This window comes from Arvicola amphibius, chromosome 3 (genome assembly GCF_903992535.2).
Source record: "Arvicola amphibius chromosome 3, mArvAmp1.2, whole genome shotgun sequence".
Classification (NCBI taxonomy): Eukaryota; Metazoa; Chordata; class Mammalia; order Rodentia; family Cricetidae; genus Arvicola; species Arvicola amphibius.
The window spans coordinates 186838206-186865490 of record NC_052049.1 but is presented as its reverse complement, the minus strand read 5'-3'; the positions used below and the strand labels follow the sequence as shown (position 1 = coordinate 186865490).

General features: G+C 52.6%; 1 protein-coding gene and 1 long non-coding RNA gene across 8 annotated transcripts in view; one reads left to right on the top strand and one right to left on the bottom strand.

Annotated features, from left to right (window-relative positions):
• The window catches only part of Trak1 (trafficking kinesin protein 1), a 105254-nt gene that overhangs the window by 65830 nt on the left and 12139 nt on the right, over nt 1-27285 (bottom strand). For 3 of the 7 annotated variants that reach the window (XM_038322402.1, XM_038322403.1, XM_038322404.1), the window contains exons 1-2: nt 17921-18091; nt 9087-9281 (exon numbers count right to left, since the gene is read on the bottom strand). In XM_038322402.1, the coding sequence (XP_038178330.1) occupies nt 9087-9281; nt 17921-17981 (256 nt within the window). In that variant the 5' untranslated portion in view covers nt 17982-18091. Of the gene's footprint in view, nt 1-9086; nt 9282-17920; nt 18092-18824; nt 18972-20305; nt 20542-27285 lie in introns of those variants that run through there. The other 4 variants (XM_038322407.1, XM_038322406.1, XM_038322405.1 and 1 more) reach the window with 4 other exon arrangements.
• On the top strand, nt 18971-23257 carry LOC119809538. Its single transcript, XR_005284644.1, has 2 exons — nt 18971-19147; nt 22429-23257. It is a non-coding gene; the product is annotated as an uncharacterized LOC119809538 (long non-coding RNA).

Here is a 27285-nt window from a genome sequence, read left to right as displayed (position 1 = left end):
CTCTTGAGGCCAAAGTGTAAAAGACCCAGTTAACAGTCACAGAAAGACACATTATGAGGATCCCAGGATGATGAGCCGGAAGCTGGGATACTGGGGTATGTCATGGCATTTAGGCGCACAAACACAAATCCAGTCTCCCTGCAGAGAAGACCAGATCGAGGATTGAAGACGCGTGTGAAGGCTGACCTCCGGGGCCGTCAAGACAGTCCAGTGGGGAAAAGCACTTGCCACTTAGCCAGACAGCCCAGAGTTCAGTCCACGAGACGCACACGGCGAAGGGAGAGGACCGGTTCTCACTGGTGTCCTCTGACCTCCACATGTGTGCATGCACCCCATCCCACCCCCAGGAGAGAAAGACAGAGAAAATGTGATTTAAAAGAAAAAAATTACCAATGAAAGCTATGGGTCTAAGTTAATTTTCCAGATGACATCATCCTAAATTAAAGGGGACCAAATCCAATGGCAGGTGTCCTTCAAAGAGAAAGTGGCAGGTCACAGGACAGACTGGAGCAGGGTGGCAGGAGCAGCAGAATGTTTCCTCAGAGAGCCCTGAAAGAGCAATCACGGCCCCCGGGACTCCCGGCCCCCCACCTTCAGAACCAGAAGGAACTGCACATCACCAGCTGTGTGGCCATCGTCCCAATCTGAGAGCTAATGCAGCTGGTGGTGGGAATGGGCTGGTGGGAACTCAGCTTTTAAAGTGAGGACCTGAACTTGATTCCCAGAATCTTTGTTTAAAAAGCAGGGTGTGTGGGCTGTCCAGAGGCTCCCAGAGGATCAGGGTTCAATTCCCTGCACTCACATGGTGGCTCACAAATGCCTGTGACTCCAGTTTCAGGGGATCTGATGACCTCTGTTGGACTCCAGGGCACCAGGTATTCACATGGTGCACAGACAGACATGCAGGTACAACACCAGACACACGAAACAATGCTTTTAAAGCCAGGTGTGGTGGCCTAGCCCTGGGGAAAAGGATATAGGCAGATCCTGAGACTCACTGGCCAGCTAGCCTCATGTATTTGGTGAGTTCCAGGCCAATCAGAGATCCTGTCCCAAACAAAAAACATGAACAGAGTCTTGAGGAAAGATAGCTAAAGTTGCCTTCTTAGCCTCCCCGACACCCACAGGTGTTGCAACACATATGTAAACACATGTATACACACACATGTAAACACACACAGAGGGAGAAAATCACTACTGGAAAAGAGAAAACACAAGTGGCCAAGCGAAGAATGATACTTGGAGGACATGCTTAAACCCAAGTACCAGGAGCCCTGTTGCAGATCTTCTCAGGATCCCAAGTCCTCTCTGAAACACATTCCCAGGCTCTAGACCTTCCGTCCCTTAGACAGCATGACCGCCTTTGCCCACACCCAGCTGGAGCCCGGAGGCTGGAGGCAGAAGAGAGAGAGCTCGCCACGGCTCAGCACAACGGTCCAGCTCTCTCCAATGCTCAGTGCTGAAATGTCACTGCCAGCCAGAGAGTCCTCATGGCAGAAGGGGGGCTGCAGGGAACAGCTTGCTGCCAACCGCTCCTTCTTACTTCAGGCACAGGCCACCCCACCGACACCAGGGAAGGCAGGGGTGGAGCAGCCACTCATAGAAACACCTGCAAGCAGAGAGAAAGGCAAAACACAGAGTCTGGGTCTCTGAGCAGCTGTCATTAGCATCAGCCCCTCGCTGGAAAGGTAGGGAAGAGAACGTGTCTTGGCAGCAGTAAGAAGTCTAAGCGGGTCTGAGCTCACCGCCTGTCAGCACAGAAGGTCTGGGGGAGAAAGCTCACGCCCGTGGCCAGCACAGCTCACAGCTGTTGCCGTCACTTCAACACACACACAAGCCACAGGCTCAAGAGACCCCAGGTGCCTCTCCTGTCCAAACCCTGCTGAACAATGGGTGCCTGGGAAGAGTGGCAGTGAGGGCGGAGCTGTTGTGTCGGTTTCCCGCCCGAGCCCGGCCCGCTGTCTCCAACTTGCAGAATTAGCTCAAGAAGAAAGCCATCTGCACATAACAGCTTGCCAACCATGTTGTTCTTGAGAGAAAGACGCATTGCCGGAACCTGGTTTGATCAGATGACAGACGTGGGGACACGAGTGTGGGCAACTGGCTCCGAGGACAGGCGGGCATTCTCACACGGAGCAGATTTGTCACCTCCCTCAGAATCCACTCTTCCAGCACCGTGCCCAGGCCACGGCTGGGCGGCTGCCGTGAGGACCGTAAGGGTGGCGAGCCCACACTGCCTCACCTTCCATTCCCACAGACATCCGAGCCAGCTAATATGGAGGAATGTGGGCCCAGGGGAGAGGACTTGCTAATGGGAGGAGGGAGGTTTGCAAGATGGAAGGCACAGGTCCTGGACCCCCCATCAGGTCATCACCTATGAGCAAAACGGCAGAAAGGGCGCTCTGCTTACAATGGGGAAGTCAAGGATATTCAGGAAGATACTGTCATGGTGCATTTTGGCAAATCCCTTGGCAACTTGATTCCCTTTTGATGCTCAATACACTCTCCCCCACCTTCTTGTCTGTTCTGTCCTTCCTTCCTTCCTTCCTTCCTTCCTTCCTTCCTTCCTTCCTTCCTTCCTCCCTCCCTCCCTCCCTCCCTCCCTCCCTCCCTCCCTCCCTCCTGTCCAGCTCAGCCTGGGTAAGATCAGCTTCTTCACTGACCACCACCCCCAAATGTGTGTGTGTGTACATGCACATGTGAGTACACACTCGTGTGCACATGCATTCTTGGCTAGCTGTACCCACACACATCCTGAAATGACCGGTCACACTCTTGGACCATCTATCTTTACCCCCTGTAAGCACCCCTTCCTGGGTAACGGTCACCTGTACCAACAATGGTAAAGTGAAGATTTCCTGACTCAGACATCTCATAAGAATCTTGGGGTATACTCAGACTTCTGAAAACTCCAAATCTGGTGGTTGGAGGAGCAAACTGCTCATATATACATTACCGCTAGGCCTGATATCTAGACGTTAGAGGATCTGATGGTGGTTGAGAGGGAGGAGGAGGAGAGGAGAAGAAGGAGACCCTAGACTTTATTAAGCAATGTGCTAACCTAAAACAAACTTAAATAATAACTCATATTCAGTTTTGAAAAAGGATGAGAAGAGCCTGCCAGGGGAACTGCAAAGTCTAAGTATGGCATGCACATGTATGGCAGGTGTGGTGCAGATGCCTGGAGTCCCAGCTCAGGTGCACATGTATGGCAGGTGTGGTGCACACGCCTGGAGCCCCAGCTCAGATGCACGTGTGTGCAGGTGTGGTGCACACGCCTGGAGTCCCAGCTTAGGTGCACATGTGTGCAGGTGTGGTGCACATGCCTGGAGTCCCAGCTCAGGGGACACTGAGTTGAAGGCCAGCCTAGGCTACAGTGGGTTCAAGGAGCAGCAGGACTCTGAAGAGGCAGAGCAGGTGTGGGAGGAGAGGATGAGAAAAGGGAGAATGAGGAGGAGCATGGAGAGGAGGAGGAAGGGAGAGGAAGAAATGGAGATGGAGGGGGACTGAAAACAGGAGGTGAGGAAGGGGGAGGAGCCACCACGGCAAACAATTTAATTGCACAATAGATTAAACTCCCAGTGGGAACTCTTTGAAGAAGGCTCTTCAGATTTAATCAGCACCCTGGTGCCCTACCCAGTAAGAGCTCTCTTGAGGTGAAGAGGGCCCTGTAAGCATAGCAGACCTGCGTTCCCATATCCAGCCAGCCCAGGGCCAGCCGCTGCCCCCACCTGTCAGGACAGCCAAAGCTTAGGGCCTGCGCCAAAGCGCTCTCTACTGGAAGATCACAGCGGTGCAGTCAGGTCGTCAGAACAGGCCTCCACACAGGGGAAAGACTATGTCCTGGAGAGGAGGCCACTGTTCTCACCACCCCCACCTGGAACCTGCGCGTTCCACAGTCCTAGCTGAGGACACGAAGAAGATCAGAACAGCAGAGATGTGCCCACCTCCTTTGCCAATAAAACCTCAGCAGGAGCTCAGCACTGGAAGGACCGCCATGCCTGCCCTACCCGGAACATACTCGCCGGTAGGATTACTTCCAGAGAAAGCAAACAGACACTCTGAAACCTGTTTGTTTGGGAACCTGCTCTTGTCCAGGTCACCTCGGAGGCGGGGTGGTCAGAGAATTCCTTCTTGGATCAATGTGTGCTAACCTAAGAGGCCAGGGGGATGCGAACCACTGGAGCATGGCCACTTAACAAGAAACATGGTGACCTTTCCGCCTGGTGCCTGCTGAGTGGCGCATGATTGTCTACTGCACACAGGACACCATCAGACCACACGGGACAGCTGCAAATCACAGAGCAAGGACATGAAGCCATGTCCGGCTACCTATCACATGCTTTGTGACCATAGCCATGGAAAATGAATTCTGTTGAATGAATAATTTATAAATAAACATGTTTTAACATATCCTGACACGGAGGTCTGGGGGAGCAGAGCTCTGTCTTTTGTGTTTTGCCAGGTGAGCGTTAACCTTGAGTTTCCCTCTTGGTTCGGCCGCTCAGAGAGCGAGCTGGACATGACCAGGTAACTGATATCTGCTGTGTCCCTTTATGCTGTGTCTCTTTGGGGACGCTTCCTAGTGTCTCTGGTCCCCAGGATTCTCAGCTATGGAATAAGGAACAGCAGGAGTGAGGGTGGCAAGGCCCGGCACCCAGAAAGTGCTAAGCATGAGCCATTCTTACTTCCTGTCCAGCCATCTGACTTCGCATGCCCCATACTCGTGGGCATGTGCTTTGTAAGCCATTGTTATTCCCTGCATTTCTCAGGCTCATCAGGAGTCAGCTTGGGAAGTGCTGGAGCCTCAGAGAGGAAGAAGGGGAAACTTCCCTCTCACCAGCCGGAGGGGGCGGAGTCGTCTAACCCTGAACACCACAGCCAGGAAGAATCTACTCTGGTCATACAGTAAGATGTAACTACCCACTTCTGGTTTCTCACCTTAGGGAGCCCTGCACCCCCAACTCCACGGCAATAGAGGACATCGCCCTACACAGTGCCACCTACACAGGGAACCTAGGATGGAAGCAGAGGATACTGGCTCCACAGCCAGCGCACAAGTGGCCTGACACTGTGACTCACTGTGCTGAGTGGTATCGCCTAGGTTACAGATGTGTAAACAGACACACAAAACCCAAACAAGGCCAGGATGAAGGCTGGGTCGATACAGTGCCTGCTGTGCAAACAGGAAGCCTGAGTGAGCTGGGCATGTTGGCATGCACTTACAATGCCAGCTCTGTGAAAGAGGAGAGAGGAGGAGCTCAGCGGCCCCTGACCAGATGATGTCAAGCTGCCCTGGCGATCTCCAAGGGCCATGAGAGAGCCTGTCCCAAAACGCAAGGTGGGCTGGGCATGGTGGCTCATGCATTTAATCCCAGCACTTTGGAGGCAGAGGCAGGTGAATCTCATTGAGTTCCAGGACAGCCAGGGACAGTGTCTTCTTTAGAATTTCTATTGCTAAGAATAGACACTATGACCATAGCAACTCTTATAAAGGGAAACATTTCATTGGGGCTAGCTTACAGGTCAGAAGTTTAGTCCATTATCATCATGGCAGGAAGCATGGTGTCACACAGGCAGACACAGAGCTGGAGAGGTAGCTGAGAGTTCTACATCTGGATCCACAAACAGCAGGAAGAACAGTGAGACCTCAAAGCCCATGCCCAGGGACACTCTTCCTCTAACAAGACCACACCTACTCCAGAAAGGCCACTCATCCTAATAGTGCCCCCACCATGAGCCTATGGGGGCTATTTTCATCCAAACCACCACACATAGTGAGACCCTATCTCAGTAATAACAAAGACCCAAACAACATATGTTTGAGATGGATAGACAAAGACAACACTAATCTCTGGCCTGTACATGCACATACATGTATGTACATACACATATGAATGTAAGATACTACGTATACACACACACACAAACACACACACACACACACACACACACACACACAAAAGCAGGGCCAGGCATGATGGTTCATGCCTTTAACCCCAGGTCTCAGGGGGCAGAGACAAGCAGATCTTTGAGTTCTGGAGCAGCCATGTTACATAGTGAAGCCCTGCCTAGAGAATAAACAAACAAATAAATAAAAAACTGGAATACCAGACAGAGCAGGGCCCCTACACACCTCCTGCACGTCTGTGCAAAGGGGAACAGCTGTGTCTGCAGAGTTACTAGAACACAAAGACAGCCAAAGCCATGGCACAAGAACTGCCTAAGAAACACATTAAATAACACGGTCCACTGCGCTGGGACCCAGTGATGGGCAGGGCATTTCACAGCATCTGCCCACCTCTGTACACCTCTGACCTCCCTTGGTGACGAGGTTGAAGATCCTGCTGCTGACACACTGCTTTGTCTGCCAGGATAATGCTACATTTCAGATAATGGAAATAACTAAATACACAAAACCCTAAATTCTCGTTACAGATCATCTGGGGGTCCTGGGGCTTCAGTTTAAGTCCTGTACTTCAAAGTCAATGTCTGGCTGTTCAATTAAGATACTTTTTATAAAAGGATTTTTTTTATTTTTAATTTACACGTTGTTTGTGCACTTGTGGGTATAAGCACATGTGAGTGCAGTGCCTACAGAGTCCAGAAGAGGGCACCCATCCTGTGGAGCAGTTGTGAGTCACCTGATGTGGGTGCTGGGAACTGAACTCAGGTCCTCTGCAAGAAAAGTAAGTGCTCTTAACTGCTGAGCCGTCTCTCCAGATCTTAACAAACAGCCATCTAGTAGAGAATCCACAAGAAGAACTAATCAACAAGACTTGGACACACCCCACCATAAACAGCTTTAAGATCTGCTCTGTGCCCATTCAGCTCCTCCAGTGGTCTCATGCACTGCAGGACCCTGGTGACTAACGTGGTTTCTTACACACAGAACTGAAACCAAACGAGAGACTTACTTTTGAGTCCACTATTCAAGTCTCCTGATACAAAGGCCTTCAGAACTGTGTGCTGCTCAATCAAAGCAGCCTTGGCTGCCTGTTTCTTAGGACGCAGCCAGTCAGTCTTGTGACATGGTCTGGTGCTGCCATGAACGACGCTCTAATTACACTGCGCATGTCCAAGGCCAATCAATGCATGTGAGGAGGGATCAGGAGCCTCCCATGGCAGACAGCGGCAAGGCTCTGACAGAAGAGCCAGTCACACCACAGACTTTCTCAAAAATAACTGTTTCAAATTATACTGTGGGAAAAAATTATACAGTAGAAAAAAACATACAGAACGTTGAAGGGAAGAGACCTGGCTTCCTGTGCACAATCCACATTCCCTGCTAGTGCAGGTGCCCTGGCTAATAAACAGACTGACTCATGCAGAACGTCTGACCCACTGTGAGGCACATGAGACACTCCAGGCTGGGAGTAGTCCATTTTTGTTCTCACTGACACCAGTTATCAGCAACGCTCAAAAGACACTGTGTGGGCTGCACCAAGGATAAGCGCACAGGTCAATGCAAACATAATTTCTCTGTCATTAGTATCCAATATAAGAACCCTGAAGCAGAGGATCTTAGTTCCGATTTGGAAATTGGAAAGACTGGGCTCTGCTAGAGACTAGTAACTGCAGAAAGCTCAGCGATGTGCTACAAGCTGGCTCTCAGTGACATTACCACCAGGGAAGCAGGACTGCTGTATGTCTTTAAAAGGGGATAGCATGATGACATATGGGGTTACAAATGAGAAGTAAACAGATGTGTAAATGACACATATGTGTGTATCTGTGTGTAGACCTGCATGTAGACATGTGGATGAGTGCCATGATATGTAAATGACACACGTGTGTATCTGTGTGAGGCCTGCGTGTAGACATGTGGATGACTGCAGTGCTCACATATGCCAGAAGAGCATCAGGCTTCCTGGAGCTGGAGTTACAGACGGATGTGAGCTGCCTAACATCAGGACTGGGAACTGAGCTCTGGTCTCCTAGAAGAGCAGCTTTCTCCTAACTGCTCGGCCATCTCTCCAGACCCAGGACATGTTTCTACAGATGGAACTACAGGGATGGAGGATTCATCTTACTGTGGGAAAAACAAAGTGGCGTTTACGGGCTGGTGTGGTGGTGCCTGCCTATGCTCTCAGCCTTTGGGAGGCTGGGGCAGGAGGATTGCCTTTTTAAAAAACTGGGAGCACTGCAAATGGCAGAGCACTTGCTTAGTGCCTAGCATTTACAAGACACTTGGAATAAGAGGAGGAGGAGAGGGGAAGAAGGAATGAAAAGCAGTTGTCACTCAAATAAGCATTAGTAATGTTAAATATTAACTTTATAATCATTATTCTCCGTCAGCAGTACTGTGACATCACACTGTGTTCTCTCTCTCTCTCTCTCTCTCTCTCTCTCTCTCTCTCTCTCTCTCTCTCTCTCTCTCTCTCTCTCCCTCCCTCCCTCCCTGAGGCCCCTCCTTTAGTGTAAGGTCTTCCAGGTAGCAACTCTGCCACCCAGTGGCATAACTTTACGCTGCAATGGTTTGACTCGTAGAATTCCAGCTTAGCCAGTCCATCTTGGCTCATGTCTTGTTATTCCTAAATCAAGGGAAACTGCCTAGATTTCCTTGTGACATTTGTTGTTAAACGGAGTTTATACGGGCTAATGATGGGGCTGGAGAAAGGGCTCAGCAGTCAAGAGCATTAACTGCTCTTATAGAGGACCCAGGTTCAATTCCTAGCACCCACAAGGTGGTTCACAATCATCTGTAACTCCAGTTCTAGAGCATCCAACGCCCTCTTCTGGCCTTCTCAGGCACTGCATGCAGCATGATGCACATACTAAGAGGCAGGCAAACACACACATAAAATAATGCACAATAAATATAACAAATAATTATTTTTAAAAAAACCAGAAAAGGGAGATGAGAATAGTTTTGTTATTCTGCATGGTGCAAACGAAAATGCTCGGTCCCCACTACTCATCCAGAACAAGAAGACCCTTAACATGGCTAACCCACTCCTAAGGCCACATACCCCTTGGCCACCCTTCCACAGAAAACAGTGACTCACGGCAGACCTGACCTGGGGCCCTGGCAAGGGAGAATGAGCCATCACACTGCTGTGCCCACAGAGGGGCTGTCTACTTACGGAAGTATTTCAGGGTCTCTTCAATCTGCTCGGTTGTGAGGTCGATGTTGGCGTCTGGGGAAATGAGAGGTGTGTGCAGCCAGTCATCGTGGTCGTAGCCATAGATGGTGTCGGCTCTTAGCTTGTAATGGGGCAGCTGCTCCTCCAGCAGGCTGATGATCTCGACTTCGGGGAGGTTGGTGCTGTTGCACACATCTAGAGAGAGGAAGATGAGGAAAAGCGTGGCCTTAGAGACTGAGGTGCTGTTGCTCGGGTCTCGCCATCCACCTGCAGCATGCAGGCCCAGGCAAGGACACGCAGGGGTCTTTTCTGATTTGAATCTACCCTCCAGGCTAGAATGGCTGGGGTGGACATGCCCAATGGGCACAGGGGTGCGGGCAGATACTGAGCGTAGTTGGAACATGGTAGGTACAGCCGAGTACGGTGTCCTAGTCAGGACGACTGTTGCTGGGATGATACACCATGACCAAAGCAGCCTGGGGAGGACAGGGTTTGTGTCCCTCGCAGTCCCACATCACAGTTTGCCATCAAAAGCAGTGAGGCAGGAACTCACACAGGGCAGGAACCTGGGGGCGGGAGCTGATGCAGAGGCCAAGGAGGGGCGATGCTTACTGGCTTCCTTCCCATGGTTTGCTAAGCCTGCTTTCTGTAGAACCCAAGACTACCTGCCCAGGGATGACCCCACCCACAGTGGATGCTCCCTCCCACCAATCACTAAAGGAAATGCTCTGTAGGCCTGTCTACAGTCTGATCTACAGAGGCATTTTCTTAATCGAGGTTTCCTCCTCTCAGATGACTTTAGTTTGTGTCGAGTAGACAGAAAACTGTCAGGTACATATGGTGACCGTGACTGACAGCCACTAAGTGTACATTTCAAAATAACCAGTAAAGAGAATTTTGAAGGATCCCAATACCATGAAATAAAGGGCGCATATTTAAAATGATGGATAAGCCAACAGTGTGACTGGACCACTGCACACTACATGCATATACTAAACTGTGACACTGTGCCCATAAACATGCATAATTATTATGAGTCAACAAAAACCAGTATTTTTGTTTTGTCTTGATTTTGAGACAGGGTTTCTCTTTGTAGCTATGGTTGTCCTGGAACTCACTCTGTAGACCAGGCTGGCCTCAAACTCTCAGAAATCTGCCTGCCTCTGTCTCCTGAGTGCTGGGATTAAAGGTATGCACCACCATGCCTGGCAGAGACTTATTAATCCACCTATCCACCCACCCACCCATCCGCCCGTCTTTGTCCTGAATAACAGAGGCACAGAAGACACAGGCGAGCACAACCACCACAGTGCTGTCCTCACACAGCCGTGCTCCCTCCCATGGCTCATCCTCCCAGGCACAACTGGAGCATAACTCTGTCCTACATCTCTGATGGTCATGCACGCAATGGCGCTCTCTCGCAGAGGTGTCCTCAACTCGCCCTGGGCCCCCCAGCGCCAGGTCACTGTCCTCAGATGGGGGTGTAGCAAAGCCTAGGGTAGTATGGGACATCTCCTGCTGCTGTGACCAGTACCGGATGAGAGCCAAGCTGAGGAGGAAGGGTTTACTTTAGTTCAGTCTGAGGGGACGCAGTCCACTGTGGCGGGGAAGACGTAGTGGTCAGAGCCCAGTGTGGCTGGCGGCACTGCAGCCCCAGTCAGAAGCCCAGCCAGAACAGGAACACTGGAGCGAGGCTCACTTTCTGCTTTTCACTCAGCTCAGGAGTCCAGCCGGTGGACTGGGGTCACCCACACCCAGAGCTGGTCTCCAGCCGGTGGACTGGGGTCACCCACACCCAGAGCTGGTCTCCAGCCGGTGGACTGGGGTCACCCACACCCAGAGCTGGTCTCCAGCCGGTGGACCGGGGTCACCCACACCCAGAGCTTGTCTCCAGCCGGTGGACCGGGGTCACCCACACCCAGAGCTGGTCTCCAGCCGGTGGACCGGGGTCACCAACACCCAGAGCTGGTCTCCAGCCGGTGGACCGGGGTCACCCACACCCAGAGCTGGTCTCCAGCCGGTGGACCGGGGTCACCCACACCCAGAGCTGGTCTCCAGCCGGTGGACCGGGGTCACCCACACCCAGAGCTGGTCTCCAGCCGGTGGACCGGGGTCACCCACACCCAGAGCTGGTCTCCAGCCGGTGGACCGGGGTCACCCACACCCAGAGCTGGTCTCCAGCCGGTGGACCGGGGTCACCCACACCCAGAGCTGGTCTCCAGCCGATGGATGAGTGCCGCTCACACCCAGGGTTGGTTTCCGGTGGGTGGACTGGGGTCACCCACATCTAGGGCTGGTCTCCAGCCGTTGGACGGGTGCCGCTCACACCCAGAGCTGGTCTCCGGTGGGTGGATTGGTACTGCTCACACCCAGAGCTGGTGTCCAGCCCATGGATGGGTGCCACTCGCATCCAGAGCTGGTCCCCAGTGAATGGATTGTTGCAGCCTACATCCAGCGCTGGTTTTCCCACTTCCGTGAGACTTCTCTGGAAAGACCCTCACAGACACACCTGGAGGTGTGTTTCCACGGAGATTCTAAATACAGTCAACTGACGGTGAACCTCCCACACAGCCCACCCAAGCAATCTTTAATTAGTTAAACAGCAGCTCAGGCGTGTGACACACGGAATGAGGACACAGACCACAGCACCCTGCAGACTTTTCTACCCCACGCTTACACACAAGGACGGAATTCTGTATCCGCCGGGAGCTCGGCCCACTTAGCAGGGAGCCTCCAACAGTAACCTGCCAGGGCTGCAGCAGGGGTCTTGTCAGTGTCGACCACGCTGGATGGAGAGGGTGAGGAACTCGGGCTTTTACACTAACAATGTCTTCAGCTGGGAAAAACCCATCAGACGTAAGCAAACACTTGGAGTGGGCGGTCGAGGAACGTAGGAACCTGGATGAAGGTGAGGACAAGGCCCGTTCGTCTTCCAGCACGCTACAGGTGGAAGGGCAGGAGTGAGAGAACACTCTGGAATACGGAGCCACCTGCCACATGGGGACGTGGAGATGCTGAAACAGGGAAGACAGGGAGGGTCCAACCAAAGCGGACCAGCCAGCTCCAGACCACACCCCCAGGTTGGGGAGTCCAACCAAAGCGGACCAGCCAGCTCCAGACCACACCCTCAGATGGGGGAGTCCAACCAAAGCGGACCAGACAGCTCCAGACCACACCCTCAGATGGGGGGAGTCCAACCAAAGCGGACCAGCCAGCTCCAGACCACACCCCCAGATGGGGGAGTCCAATCAAAGCGGACCAGACAGCTCCAGACCACACCCCCAGATGGGGGAGTCCAACCAAAGCGGACCAGCCAGCTCCAGACCACACCCCCAGATAGGGGAGTCCAACCAAAGCGGACCAGCCAGCTCCAGACCACACCCTCAGATGGGGGAGTCCAATCAAAGCGGACCAGACAGCTCCAGACCACACCCCCAGATGGGGGAGTCCAATCAAAGCGGACCAGCCAGGTCCAGACCACACTCCCAGGAGATGCACCCGTGGCAGGAAGGGGAGGGAGGGCCTAAGGCAGGGCTTTGCTGGAGACCCACATGAGAAGAGCAGATAGAGCCGGGCCTCCCCTCCTCCCCCTGGAGGAGCCAAGGCAGGAAGGCAGAAGACAGTGGTATGGGTGGGGAGGCAGGTGCCTGTACAGACAGGTAAGGAGACCGCAAATCCTGCTCCTCTGTACCTGATAAGGTGACCCCACAGAACCCTCAAAATGTGTGAAATCATTCAAGAAAACACACTGCCACTCTGAGCAGGAACCAGCTATCCACACCCACCCAAGATTCCCCTCAGTTCAATTTGTAAAGTCTCACTGAAGAACACTGCCAGGCAGGGAGCCAGCGTGGTTTCTTGAAGTACTCAGAGAAGAGTTAATGACTGGAAAGTAAGGCCGTGGGGTGCTACAGTGCTCAAGGGCTGAGGTTCAGCCCTGCAGTGGGGATGTCCACATCTGGGTGAGGGGCTTCTCTGCCTAACATGGGAAGGTCTGGCCCAGCATATTCTGCATCTCAGCTCGCAAAGCCATGACCAGACCGCCCTCAGAGAGCGACAGCCCACCGTCCCCAAAACAAGGACCCTCCCTTCCTTCTCAGCTCCCAGAGAAGCATCATCCACAACAGGCCCACAGTGGGGGGCCTCCTCTTCTCACGATGGTGTAAGGGCTCAACCGCCACTGGTGTGAGACTCCGCTCAGCTACTGCACGAACATTATGAGGAACGGGACCCGGGATCAAGGCAGCTGCTGCCAGTCAGTGGCATCTTCCGGCTAAGCAGAGCTCTGACCAAACCAGCTCTGCACAGCTGCCCCTAAAAAGGCAGGGGCAGTCTGTGTGCAGGAGGGCGGGCAGGGGACCGCATTCCCACAGGATCATCCACATCAAGCTGCCGTCCATGGTGTCTCCATGACTGGCAGTGGGGAAGGAAACAGAGCCGGGGTGAGTGGGGAGCAGAAATCACTTCTGAGAATAACACGACACTGTGAGCTGTCAGCTGCTCGTTCAGCGGGACTTGATCTGTCCTTCCAGGACTGGGCCAGCATCAGGCATTTGCTCTTCCTGCAGTGTGGCCAACCATCTAGACACAAGCAAGGTTTCAGCTGCCTTCAAAACACAGGAGAGTGATGTGGGGGCAGCCAGAGTTCCCCTTGCCCTCGGGGTCAAAGGCTCTGGGGACACTGGAAATGGACACGGGTGTGGTGCTGGATGGAGAAAGCACACCAAGCCTGAGGCCGGGTAAGTGCAGCATAAAGAATCATCAAGAAGCCTAGGATTGAGGCTGGAGGAGACGGCTCAGTCAGCAAAGTGACTGCCATGCATGCATGAGGAGACCCCAGTTCAATCAACGGAAACCATATAAGAAAGTTGGGTATCGGGGTGCACACTTGTGATTCCAGCACTGGGGAGGCACAGACAGGAGCATCCTTGAGGCTTGCTGGACAGCCGGCCTGGCCTGCTTGGTGACCTCTAGGCCACTGAGAGACCCTGCCTCAACAAACAGGGCAATGGTGTCCAAGGAATGACACCCAGGGATCTTCTCTGGTCTCCATACACATTTTCACACACGCATGCACCTATACATGCATGAAGGGACACAGAAAGCATCCACAGAGTGTTGCCAACACTCGACACCCACGGCCAGGTACGTGCAGACTGTCCCACCTGGAAAGTGAGGGCAAGCGTCATAGGTGAGGAAGCTGAGATTCCCAGGAACGTGGATGACCTTGTGAGTCAAGGTCAGGAGACTAACCAGGTGGCAGTCCAGTCTAGAAGCCTCAGTAGCTAACAGGAGATCCTTCCGCCACCACTGCCCAACTCTGGAAGCACACGCATGAAACCTGGGATTTCCCATGACATCACACCAAGAGACGGGTGGAGGGCTCCACCATGGGCCAAGGAAGCATTGTTAGGCACATGGACAAGACTCCCAAGCTATGTCCTTGCCACCTGCCCAGCTGCAGGCGCTAGCCATCTTTAGCCACATAGGCAATGCCAAGGGCATGGTCATAGCTGCCCTGTGTGCCTGGACAGGATGAGAAGAGCTCACATGGCACCTTCCATGTGGACTTAAGAGAGAAGCACATGACGGACTGCCTTACGGGACACGATCCACAAACAGCTCTGCTTCCAAGAAAGTGCCAAGCCTACGCCTGAACCACCCTCCCCAGCTCAGTCTCCGCTGCTTTCTCTAGCTTCCCTTCAGGTGAGACACGCCAACCTCTCGGCATTCTTCAGGGCTCCTCACCCCAACACACACACACACACACACACACGCATGCACCTTTTTTTTTAATCGGCTATTTTAGACACCTCTAGAATGTTCACTGCCCATATGACTGTACCCTAAAATGTCACTCAAATGTCAGCTTATACTTGTGAAGTCCTGCCTGGCCGATTCCCCCAGGCTCCCACAGTACTCAGCACATACACAATTATACAATTCCAGGCAGGGCTTTCTCTGTATCCCCTACCCCATTAACCAAAAGCTGTTCAGGAAAAAGGGCTCAAGTCACAGCCCAATCTCAAACCAGGCTCTGAGGACATCACTTCAAAACTAAAAAGGATTGGAAGTATTTGGATAAACAAAGAGAACCCAGGGCAGCTGGCGTAGCAGGCCTCATCACCCACCAGTTGGCCCAGGATGAAGTGCCAGCTTCAACATGCGGGAGATGCAGCCATCCGCTGAAGAGGTTCCCAGAGTTTTCTTTAGGACAAAAGAAAGTGTCACAGGGCAGTGGAAGTGCCCCGAATCTTAGGGAAATGCTGACATTATGTCTGCCATGAACATCTACTCCCAAGATCCTTAGGGAGTCCCCAAGCCCTAAGGCCCAGAGTGACCCACCTTCTAAGATAAAAGCACCTCTCAGAGCTGCCCAAGAGAGAGAGAAAAGGGTGCAGGGCACCCCAGGGATCTCAGTCTACAGAGGTGGGTCTCTCCATTCCCAGGGACTCAGAACTCATAGGGGGTTCAGGGAGGTCCCTCCACCCAGGGATTTGCTCTGTGCTGAGGTGACCTACCAGGTACCTCTCTCTAACAGCAGGGACTATGGTTCTAAATTAGCATTCAAATTTAAAACTCAGAGAAACTTGGAAGTCAGGTTCTCATAACTGGGCAGTGGTGGTGCACACCTTTAATCCCAGTACTTGGGAGACAGAGGCAGGTGTATCCCTGTGAGTTTCAAGGCCAGCCTGAACTACAAAGTGAGTTTCAAAACAGCCAGGCCTGTTACACATAAAAACCCCATCTCAAAAACAAAAGAAAACAAAGCAAAAGTCAGGCTCTCAAGGAGGGGGAGCTCCTTCTCTGCAGGGCACATCACTAACTGCTCTGAGGTAGCATCCCCTAGGAGGAGAAGGGATGCATCCCCAGGGTGACCACCCCCAGAAGGAGAAGGGAAGCATCCCCAGGGTGGCCACCCCCAGATGGAGAAGGGATGGATCCCCAGGGTGACCTCCCCCAGATACAGAAGGAAAGCATCCCCAGGGTGACCACCCCCAGATGGAGAAGGGATGCGTTCCCAGGGTGACCTCCCCCAGATGGAGAAGGGATGCGTTCCCAGGGTTTGGGGCCTGCTGCTTCTGTGCCAGGCAGGAACTGAGGGTTTTGGGGCCCTGAGAACGGGACACTAGCTGCACAGCTGTCCGGGGGGGCAAGGTACACAAACACTTCTGACCACTCCACAGATCTGCAGGCATGGGGAAACATCAGGGAAGGAAGGGATAAAAGTGGACAAAACAGAAAGTCAGGGAGGACAAAGGGGAGGAAGACGGTACCACACTGCCTCCTGCTGGACAGCCAGCCTATAGCAAGGCTTCAAGAATACAGTCTGGAGGACACACACACACACACACACACACACACACACACCAACCATATGACCAGCTTTGCCCACTCCTGGGTGTTCAGGTCAGAACAGCCCAGAGACCCCCGCACACCAGTGTCTACTGCGGCACCACTCACAATAGCTGAGCTAGGGGACCAGCCCAGCTGCCCAGCATCCGAGGACTGGACGCGGAAAGTGCACTTTCTCTGCACAGCCACAAGGGAGGATGACGTCATACCATCTGCAGGAGACGATCTCACTGAACGAGTTAAGAGAGCCTCAGGGAGGCGATGCCGTGCGTCTGCGCCCATTCTCAGCGCCTCGATTTTGTGCAGACCCTTACACTGGGGAGGTACAGGTGACACAAACCCCAACTAGAGCCGTCCAGACCCGGACTGTAAGGACAAAGCTGGTGGGTGGAGGTGGGAAGACTGAGAAGGGGCTCTGGGGGCTCTGGGGTGCAGAGCAAACTACTTATGTAATCCTCCAGATGTGGGTAAAAGCGTCTGGGGAAAGGGGCTCCAGCCCTGTTCTGTCCACACTGTGTCTTGTAACCCCATCCAAGCTTCATCTTCATCTATCCGGACTCAGTTTCCCTATCTGTAGAACAACTGCATGAGGAAGTTGCTCTCTGTCCACCAGAAAACCCTCTGAACAGCTCCAGAAAGGCCACAGGCTTACAGAGCGGCCTCTGGGGCAGCCACCACCTACCGCCCTTCTCTGTCCTCCAAATGCTGACTTCTGTTGAGACTCAGGATCTGAGTTTTTATACAAAATAAATATAATCACATACACGCCACAGTGCACATGTGTGGGAATCCCCTCTACCACATGGGTCATGGTGATCAAACTTGTCCTCAGGCTTGGTGTCAGGTGGGTGCCCAATGAGCCAGCTCTCCAGCCCTCAAGTCCCTTGATTTTTAAGTGCTAAACTAATTTACACGTTTTAAGTCCCCAAGGGCCAAATGAGACCAGTCCATATGCAGGAGCTGCCACCCTGCATGTGGCTGCAGGCCTTGGGAACATGTCATGAGTACACTAACAGAGACAAGCAAGGGCCAAGAAAAGAGCCACCCATCAAACAGGACCAAACTGCAGGCTCCTGTCTGTCCCGGTCTTTCCTCCCAGTCCCTCCCCATTCCACTGCTTACCCACCAAGTTTCCCTTTGGCCATACTGGTGAGGAACGAGCAGCCTGGCCCCAGTCCCAGTCCCAGGAGGAGCTGACTAGAGGCAGCAACCCTCTTTGTGGCCTGTCACCCTCGGCAGTGACTGTGACCAGCCCCACTGGGTCCCTAATCCCTGCACAGACCTCGAAACCACTGCACTTTCTTGACACATCAGGACGAAGGATGCAGACCCAAAGACACACAACGACCCATGCAGCACAGGAACTGCTGTGACTTTGCAATCGGTCTCTGATGACCTAGAACATTCTTATCTCGGGAGCCTTTGGAGACTTGCCTAAGCTTCTTTGGGGAACTCTGTCGTCTCAACCCTTTATTTACCTGTTGTGAAGACAGACGTCTCCTTATGTAACATAGCGCAGGTTAGTCTGGAACACACCATCCCCCGTGCCTGGCTCTGGGGTCCTGGGATCACACATTGAGGCCACTGGCATGTATCTTCTATAGCACAGACATGGTGACTCCGCAGATTACAGGGGCTATCAGCGCCATCTGCTGTTTCAATCACTTCAGTCAGTGACAGAAAACAGCCCAGAAAGGCAGCAAAACACAGGCCGTGAGCACAGCCTTCCAGACACTGACTCCTGCACCATCTGAGTGGCGTCTGCAAGGCTCTGCGGGACCCGTGGCCAGAACACACAGCACAGGCGCTAATGGACCTCCGAGACTGCAGGAGACTCAGAAGCACGCGATGTAGGCTAGGAATCAAGAGTGGACAGAGGGGGAGCGAGACCTCAGAGCTCCGGGGTGCTGGGCAAGCTGTGGGCTGAGCAGCTACCACAGAAGGCAGGACTCTTTATCTGAGGCACTCCATGCTCTCAGTAGCCAGAAGTCTCCAGATCACAGGACAGACAGACGTGTAGGAAACCAAAAGTAAAGGCCAACAGAGCTAAGCTGTAGATAAACAGATGACTCTGGAGAATTCTCTAGAACGGCTGCAGCAAGAAGCACCCGAAGAACTCAGTATCCAAAACTACAACAGAGGCCTCAGTCTAGGCACGCAGATCTGCCCACCACCTCCAACACACACACACACACACACACACACACACACACACACACACACACAGAGGGAGATCACACATGCACACACGCGCACACACACACAGAGATCACACACACGCGCACACACACACAGAGATCACACACACACACACAACACACAGAGATCGCACACACACACACACACACACAGGCCCTCACTCAGGAGGCCTAAGATACATACCCCTGCCAAGCGACGGAGCCGAGACCGTCAGTCCACCCACTCAGTCACATTTAGAAACAGGTTCTCCAATGTGAGGCTAAAGGTCGACCTTGGGCAACTGAGTGTTGCATGGTGCATGCCAATTTGTTGTGCAACAGAGCAGGCAGGAAGAGCAGAGCAAAGGGAAGGAGAAGGGACCTGCCGAAAGCCTCCTCCAAAATGCCCAGAGCAAAGCAGATGGTGTCATGCTGGTGACGTGGCTGCCTCAGTGTGGGCAAGCATGCCCTGGAAATGCCGGTTGCATCGATGCATGAGCATTTCCCTGGATGCCATCCTGTCGCTAGGTGAGAGGTGATGCATGGCTGGTTATGGGTGATGAAAATGTCCGGCAACCTGGCAGTGGTGGGTGTGCAGCATTTTAAAGGCACTAATGGCATAGAATTAAGGGTTGAGGCTGTAGCTCAATGGTAGAGTGCTTGCCTAGCATCCATGAGGCCTTAGGTTCAACCCTCAGAACTGCCAGTTTAAGGCGGGGGGTGGGAGGCAGTACAGAATGATACTCTTTAAAAGTGTTCATTGACAAATTTGTAAAAAAAATCCTTGTTCAAAGATGATAATGAGACACTATACATACAAACAGAATAGCTAGAACACAATGGCAAATAAGAGGTGGGGAGACCTTAGGCTCAGGGGCAAAGGAAGACAGGGGATCCTGGAGCAAGCTGCTTAGTAATACTAGCGGTATCAATGAGCTCTGGGTTTGACTGAGAGACCTGCCTCAGTAAAGAAGGTGGAAGAGCAACAGAGGACAATTCCTTACATCAGCCTTGGGCCTCCACATGAACGTGAACGTATGAGCAAGAGCACCTATACACACGTGTGCCCACACATACAAACATGCAAATACACATAAATATACACTACATCAAACATACACAAATACACACTGTAACTCTCTCTTCTTCCCTCTCTCCCCCCACCCAAACCATGCACACACGCACACGCATGCACGCACGCACACACAGGAGGCAAATGCCAGGAGCCGGGGAGGGCATGAAGAAGTACACACTGGCCACGGAAATGCGAGATGACAATGGCTTTGACAGCAGCAGTGTATAATCTACTTAATATCTTCACTGCAGTCTACACTCTAGATGGGTGTGCTCGTGATAAGCATATCAGACCCAGTTAAGCTATGTGGGTCTGGTTTGGTCGAGGGAGCCTAGCTCTGTCCAATTATGAGAGAATCTGAAATCAAAGCTAAAGGTGGCCCCACTGACATGGAAAAGAGTTCCCCCCCAGCCACAGGAGCCCCTTCCAACCCAGGCAAGCAGGGTCCCCCCACACTACAAGCAAGCAAGCCTCAGCCCACATCAGGCTGGGTCCCTGGATTTAGTTCAAGTTTCCACTCTGCCTAGAGACGATGTTAGATCCCACAGACCACAGGCTTGGTCCCCAGAAAGCCCCCTCACCTCCAGAAACCAGCAGCCCCCGAGTCCTACCTGTGCTTCTGGCCGAGGGCCTATGAACCTGGTTCCCCAGTTTGTGGGTTCGACAAATCTGCCTGAATGGCTCACAGAACTCACAGGAACGCACCTTGGCTTACGCCAGACAGATGGAGCTACACACAGAGCAAGCTCAGCGGTGGCCTCATGCCGTGCCTCCAGTGCCACCAGCCGGGAACCTCCTGTCCACAGCTACCAGGAAGTGTGGAAACACGGACAGGACAGTAGGTCAGTGGAGACCGGTCTGCTAGGATTCCTCAACCTTTGCTCCCTGGGGCCGAGGGCGGAGTCCCTTATGAAAGAGGGTATCCCTTCTACCGTTCACCAGGTACAGGATGGAGAGGCTTTGGTCACGGGCCAGGTGAGGAGTGAGGGTTGGGGGTGCCCGGAGAAGGCAAATGCACTTGCTGCCAAGCCTGTCGCCTGAACTCAATCCCTAGACCCCACACTGTGGAGGGAGAAGCCTGGATGCCTCCAGTGTCCTCTGGCCTCCAATCACAGGCACGGAACACATGTGCACATGCACACACGCATACACCCAAGAAATACACAGTACATACACAAGTGTTCGCATGTATAATAAATTCATTTTTAAAAGAAGAGAGGGTGGCTCACTTCAGAGAGCAGCAGGCAGAGGTGATGCTGCAGGAGCCCTTGTGAAGGAAGGCATCCAAAGGCTCAGGAAGGAAAAGTCAGATCCACAGATGATTATGCGCATTATAAACAAAGGGACCTTTGGCGCATGTGTGTGTATGCTTGCATGCGTGTGAGTATGTGTGTGATAGTGTCTTACGTAGTCCAGGCTAGCCTTGAATTCCCAATGCATGCAGCCAAAGCTGATCATGAACTCCTGCTGCTACCTTGACACGCTGGGATAAGAGGTGTGGGCCATCACGTCTGGTTCATGTGAGAGACTGACCCCAGTTACTCCCGTGTGCTGGGCGAGCACGCACTCCAGCCACGGGCTGCATGCTTGTGGAAGTGGGCTGTCCTATTAAATCCAATTACAGCAACTGATAAAAATTGCTCTATACTAAGTTAAGATTCTGAAGAATTCTGCAAAATCTTGAGGACATTTCTCTAACTTTTTTGGTTTAATTATGCTGGGCTAAGAGCGGCCCTGGGAATCATTATAAGAATTTTGAATGCATTGCTGGCTGGGTTTAGGGTATACATCTGGAGTTCCAGCACTTGGGAAACTGAGGCAGAAGGCTGCTAAGTCTATACCAGCTGGGCTATACCTGTGCACCACCCTGTCTCCCTGGGAAGGATGCTCACTAATGACTCCTGAGGATGTATGGGAGATGCCTTGAAAGCCTGGGATACTTGGGTCAAGTGTCATGAAACAAAGAGATTAGCTCAGAAGTAGAAGCCTTCGCTAAGTGGCCTGGAAAATCACAGACATGCTGTAAGCAGCTAATGCATCGTATCCCCCTGCTTTCCTTTCTGTGCTGGGCTGCATTGTGAAAGCACACCACGTGGCCAAGCACAAGACCATCCATAGAGTCCACAGTCCCTAAGAGCAATGCCTGAGGGAGAGGGGACTCTCAGGCTGCTGCCCAGACAGGTTTCACAACAGCCTGCAGCAGGATTTCCCAGGGCAGTGTAGGATAAGAGCGCATTTCCCAACAAAGCTGCCAGTTTGCTGTCTGTCTATTTTGAGACGTGGTCTTACTATATAGCCCTGGCTGGCTTGGAACTCGGTATGTAGACTCCTTGAACTCACAGAGATCCTCCTGCCTCTACCTCCTAAGTGCTGGAATTAAAGACATGTGCCACCATGCTTGAGTTGTCATGCTTTTTTATCTGCCTGCCTTATCTATTCATCCATCTATTTATCTCTATCTGTCTGTCCGTCTGTCCATCCATCCATCCATCTAATTGGGGGCACAGTTTGGTCCACAGCACCAACAAAAGTTATTTCATTAGATTATACTGTGAGTGATCATACTTTGGTCACAGAATCAAGAGAGACAAAGAGTGAGGCAGTGGAGTTGGCAGGTGCATTGGCCCAAGATGCTAGGGTTCTTCTGCAGCCTTGGCCCTGCTAGGGCTATCGCTCATTATCTACCGATCAGTCAATCTAACATACCATCATCTATCCCTCTATTATCTAACAGTCAATCCAGCACACCATCGTCTACCGTGTATTATGTACCGACCAGTCAATCCAGCACACCATGGTCGATCTACTTGTCATCTCTGCACTCTAACACCAGCAATGCAGACGAGGGCTTCGCTCTCACTTCTGGCCCTGCTCTTGATGTCTGCACTGGTGCCCATCCATTCCCTTCCACATCCTCATTCTCTGTCCTGAGACAAAAAATCATGGAGTCAAGGACCTCACGTCCTTCCTTCCAGTTCTAGACCCTTCACAGACAGGGGATCGGCCACAGCACTGGGCCCACGAGACCCACATGTGACAAGGCAGCTGGGACCTTCCCAGACCGCTCTGAGTCCTGGAACCAGCTACACACCCAAGGACAACTTGGAATTCTTGATAGTCCCACCTTGGCCTTTTACACAGCTGAGATTATCAACATGGGTCACCACACCCGGTCCCTGTACTGTTCTGTTTTTACATAGGGTATCATGTATGCTAGGCAGCCCTGAACTCTGGAGACTCCTGTCTCTGCCTGCTGAGATGGCAAGCCTGTGCTAACATAGCTGCTATCTTATAAAGACATTTAAAGGAAGCCCTGTCCCTTGGGGCTCTACTTGAAGAGAGGTGCCTGGTGTGGACCGGCCCTGACTTCTGGAAGATCAGCCTTCCTGTATCCCTGATCTCTGTGTGTGTCCAGAACTGCTGCAGCTCCAAGAGGAAGGCTGCCTTCCCTATCTGTATGCATTCTGGCTACCATGCTGTATGATTCCTGTAAGTCTGGGTGTCCAATCTGTAGACTGCACACATTCTTCAGGAACAATAAACACCACTGTGGTGAAGCTTAACTCTGTACGCTCACATTGATCAGTTTTCCTGCCTGTGTTATTGGGGGTGGGATTCGAGGTCCCTGCATGCCATGCATCCCCTGCCCCCACTGTGTTACTGGTAGTGGTATTCGGGGTCCCTGCATGCCATGATTGTTTACTGTGGGGCTCGGGAGTGGAGGGAGCTTCCATGATTACCAAGAGCGAGCCTGCTTCCTGTAGTCCTGCAGCCCGTCTCCTCCCTACCGTCACCCAGCTGCCTCTGTCTCCTACCAACCATCACCCCGCTGCCTATCTCTGTGAAGTCCTGAGGCCATCAAGGCTTTAACTTTTTCCTAATTTCCAGGGTCTGGGTCTCTGAGAGTCCCTTACACAATACACACAGTAAAGTCCCTCCGGTGCCATTGTGAGACTGTCTCCACCAGGAGCCCCATAGTCGCCTCCGACATGGTGGGGCTGGTGATGTTTCCTGGTGCCCCAGGTTGTGGTGGCTGTGACCCTGGGTTTGTGAAGGCATGTCCCTTCTGGCACCTCAGCCTGTAGAGGCTGTACCCCTTGGCTGTCCTTTGCCTCATAAAATATGGCTTCCAGATTCCAGAACTCTCCCACACTATGGCCAGAATACAAGGTGCCAGCCAGGCTCCAAAGCAGCCTCCAGCTATGAATGGCCTCCGCCACTTACCCATCATGCTTTGCAAGCACCATTATTATTTCCGTGACCAGGTCATGATGGGAAAGACGAAGAGGCACTGGTGCAGAAGGTCCCTATGTCACGCTTTGAACCCTGGTCGCGGTGGCCCAGCAGACAGCGCGACCTGCACTCTGCCATCAAGTCCCGGAACCTCACAGAGGGACTTCTTAGCCACCCACTTCCACCTCAAGAGCAAACCATGACCACGAGGCTTGCGTTCAGCCAATATGACAAGAGAGATGGCCTACAGCTACAGACTGTGACCTGCTGGGGTGGGTGGGAGCTTTTGAAGCTTCATTACATACGGGTAACCTTAAGGATGGAGCCATGGTTTACGATAATAAAACCAATAGTGAAGAGGAGCCTGGGGCCTGGAGAACGGCAGGACCACACTGGCTCTGCCAGCCTCTTTCTGATGGAGGATGGTCATCTATGTGTTACTTTCACTGGTTAATAAAGAAACTGCCTTGGCCCTTTAATAGGACAGAAAATTAGGTAGGCAGAGAAGACAGAACAGAATTGTGGGAGAAAAAAAGCAGAGTCAGGCAGACGCTTCGGCAGTGGCCATTCCTCTCCTCTCTGAGTCGGATGCAGGTTAAGAGCTCTCCTGGTAAGCGACCACCTCGTGGTGCTACACAGATTACTAAATATGGGTTAGTCAAGATGTTAGCCAATAAGAGGCTGAAATTAATGGGCCAAGCAGTATTTAAATGTATACAGTTTACGTGTAATTATTTTGTGTAAAGCTAGCTGGGTGGCGGCACACAGCCCGCCGTTCCATCAACATCTTTACAGGCGCGCGTGCGTGCGTGCGTGCGTGCGTGCGTGTGTGTGTGTGTGTGTGTATGTGTATACGTGTGCATGTGTGTGTATGCATATGTGTGCACATGCTTATGGAGACCAGAGGTCAACCTTGGGTGTCTTCCTCATTTGCTCTTCTTATTTTTTAAGACAGACCCTCTCCCTATTCCCTGGCTCCCCGCAGGCTAAGCTAGCCCGGCTGGCCAGCACTCTCCAAGGGTCTGCTTGCCTCTACCCTTCAAGCCAAGATTACAGGCAGATACTAGCACCCCTGGATATTTTTATGTGGGTTCTCGGGCTCGAGCCCAGGTCTGCTCGCTGAGGCAGCCCATCTCCCAGCCTGGAGGTTCTTTTACTTCAGAGAAAAATAAGGTGGACCAGATGAAGCTGTTGTTCAAAACCATCCACCTTCACTTTTGCTAATAGCCATTAAATGACTAGATGTGATTAAATAACCGTGTTTCCCTAGCAACCCAGAACAAAACAGGACAAGCATCTGGGAGGCACTTCGCCATCCCAGCCCTCTGGGCAGCGGTAATGTGATAATGTGGGGCGTTAGGCCGAGTTTCCCATCCCCAAATCACTGCGGCTCTGTACAGAATCCTCCAGACCTGGCATCTGTGGCATGACCACAGCTGGTATGAGCAGGCTGAGACGGCTCAGTGGGTACGGCTGCCCGACGTGCGTGAAGACCTGGAGTGGCCCGGTACTCATGCTCTGGATGTGGTGGCCTTGGTGGCAAGTCCCTGCAATCCCAGCACCTGGGAGGTGGAGGAAGGGCGATCAGGAGGCCTAGCTCATTCTGCACTGCATGGAGAGCTGGAGGCCAACCAGGGCTACAGAAGACCCTGCCACAGAGCAAAACAACTTCCTGGCATCTGGCAGAGTTCAGGCCCACCCACACCCCTTCCCAAACTCTCCTCCAGTGTGAACTCGACTGGGAGACAATGGATGTCAGCCACCATCAAGGGGTAGCTCTGAGAAAAAGAGCTGAATTCCAAATTTGGAGACGTTTATTTTATTAATAGAACAAAACCCTGAGAGGCCACAGCACAGTGTCCTCATCTGCTACACTGTTTACCCACATTTTTACTAGGCTCTGCTGAAAGAACCATGGCGGTATTCTCAGAACAGCAAAGTGAGGTCGCCTGCACAGCAGGACACTCCCACACCCGAGAGACCCACAGAGAGAGCTGAACCTCCGTGACCCGAGTCCCCGGTACTTAAACCCAGCTTCAAAGCAACCTCTGAACATAGAACATGGCGGAGGAAGGCGTGTTACCAGCAGAACAGGAGGTTAGGAAGGGAGAAATTGTGGAGGCCAGAGGCCACCTCAGCTGTCATTCCTGTGTGCACATGCGTGTGGAGGCCAGAGGACTGACTCCTCAGCTGTCATCCTGCGTGCGCATGCGTGTGGAGGACAGGGCTCAGCTGTCATTCCCACATGCGCATGCGTGTGGAGGACAGAGGACTCCTCCGCTGTCATCCTGCAGGAGTCATCTGCCTTTTGTGAGACAGGGTCTCTCGCTGGCCTGGAACTCTCCCGAGCAGGCTAGGCTGGCTACCCAGAGAACCCCAGGAAACTGCCGTCTCTGCTTTCCCCGCACCGAGACAGCAAGTGTGCGCCACATGCCCAGCTTTGGGGTCTGGAGACCACACTTAGGTCCTTGTCCTTGCTGCAACGCTCTGCCAGTGACTAAGCCCACGTTCCCAGCCCTGGGGCAAATCCTGAAATCACTGCTCAGCGCCACAGTCACTCCCTGTGCCAAGAAAGCCATGCCGCATACACCCAAACAGCCCCACTCAGCTCTGCCAGCCCAGGCAGACAGTCAGCCCATCAGCCTTAAAAACAATACAGACAGTGGGTAGTAGTGGAACGTGGCTTTAATCCCAGGACTTGGGAGGCAGAGGTAGATGATTCTCTGTGAGTTCAAGGCCATCCTGGTCTATAGAGTGAGTTCCAGGACAGCCAGGGCTACACAAAGAAACCCTATTTCTAAAACCAAACAAACAGAACAATGCAGAGGAACTCAGAGGCCCTGAGAACACAGGCAGTATGCAGTCATCCTGCAGGGCAGATTTGGGATGGCTAACGGCTATGTAGTTTCTCTGTGGGGATGCTAAAAATGCCCTAACACTGCGAAAGTGATGGCCCAATCCCAAAACATACTAAAAGCTACTCAATGCTATACATCCCATGCATGGAGTGTCTGGATATAAACTGTTCCTGTGTGACAATTCCAACACAGACAGTCAGGAAAAAAGAAAAAATCTTGCGAGGGCTGCTTGGTGCACCCCCAGCCCTCCTGAAGCAAGATTTCTGGGACAGAGCTGTGCTGGCCACAGAAATCAGGGTGACTCGCCCCGAAGGCCAAGCTGCCACCCAGGCCAGCCACATGCGATGCCAGGCAGCTTCCCAAATGCCTGTGTCACGGTTCTGCAGAGGGCGCGGGGAGCCAGGTGACGCACACCTGAGGACCAAGTGCTCGGTCATCTTGTCATCAGGCACGTGACTGTGGCTTCAGTTTTGAGTGGCTGGGGCTAGAACCTCATCTGG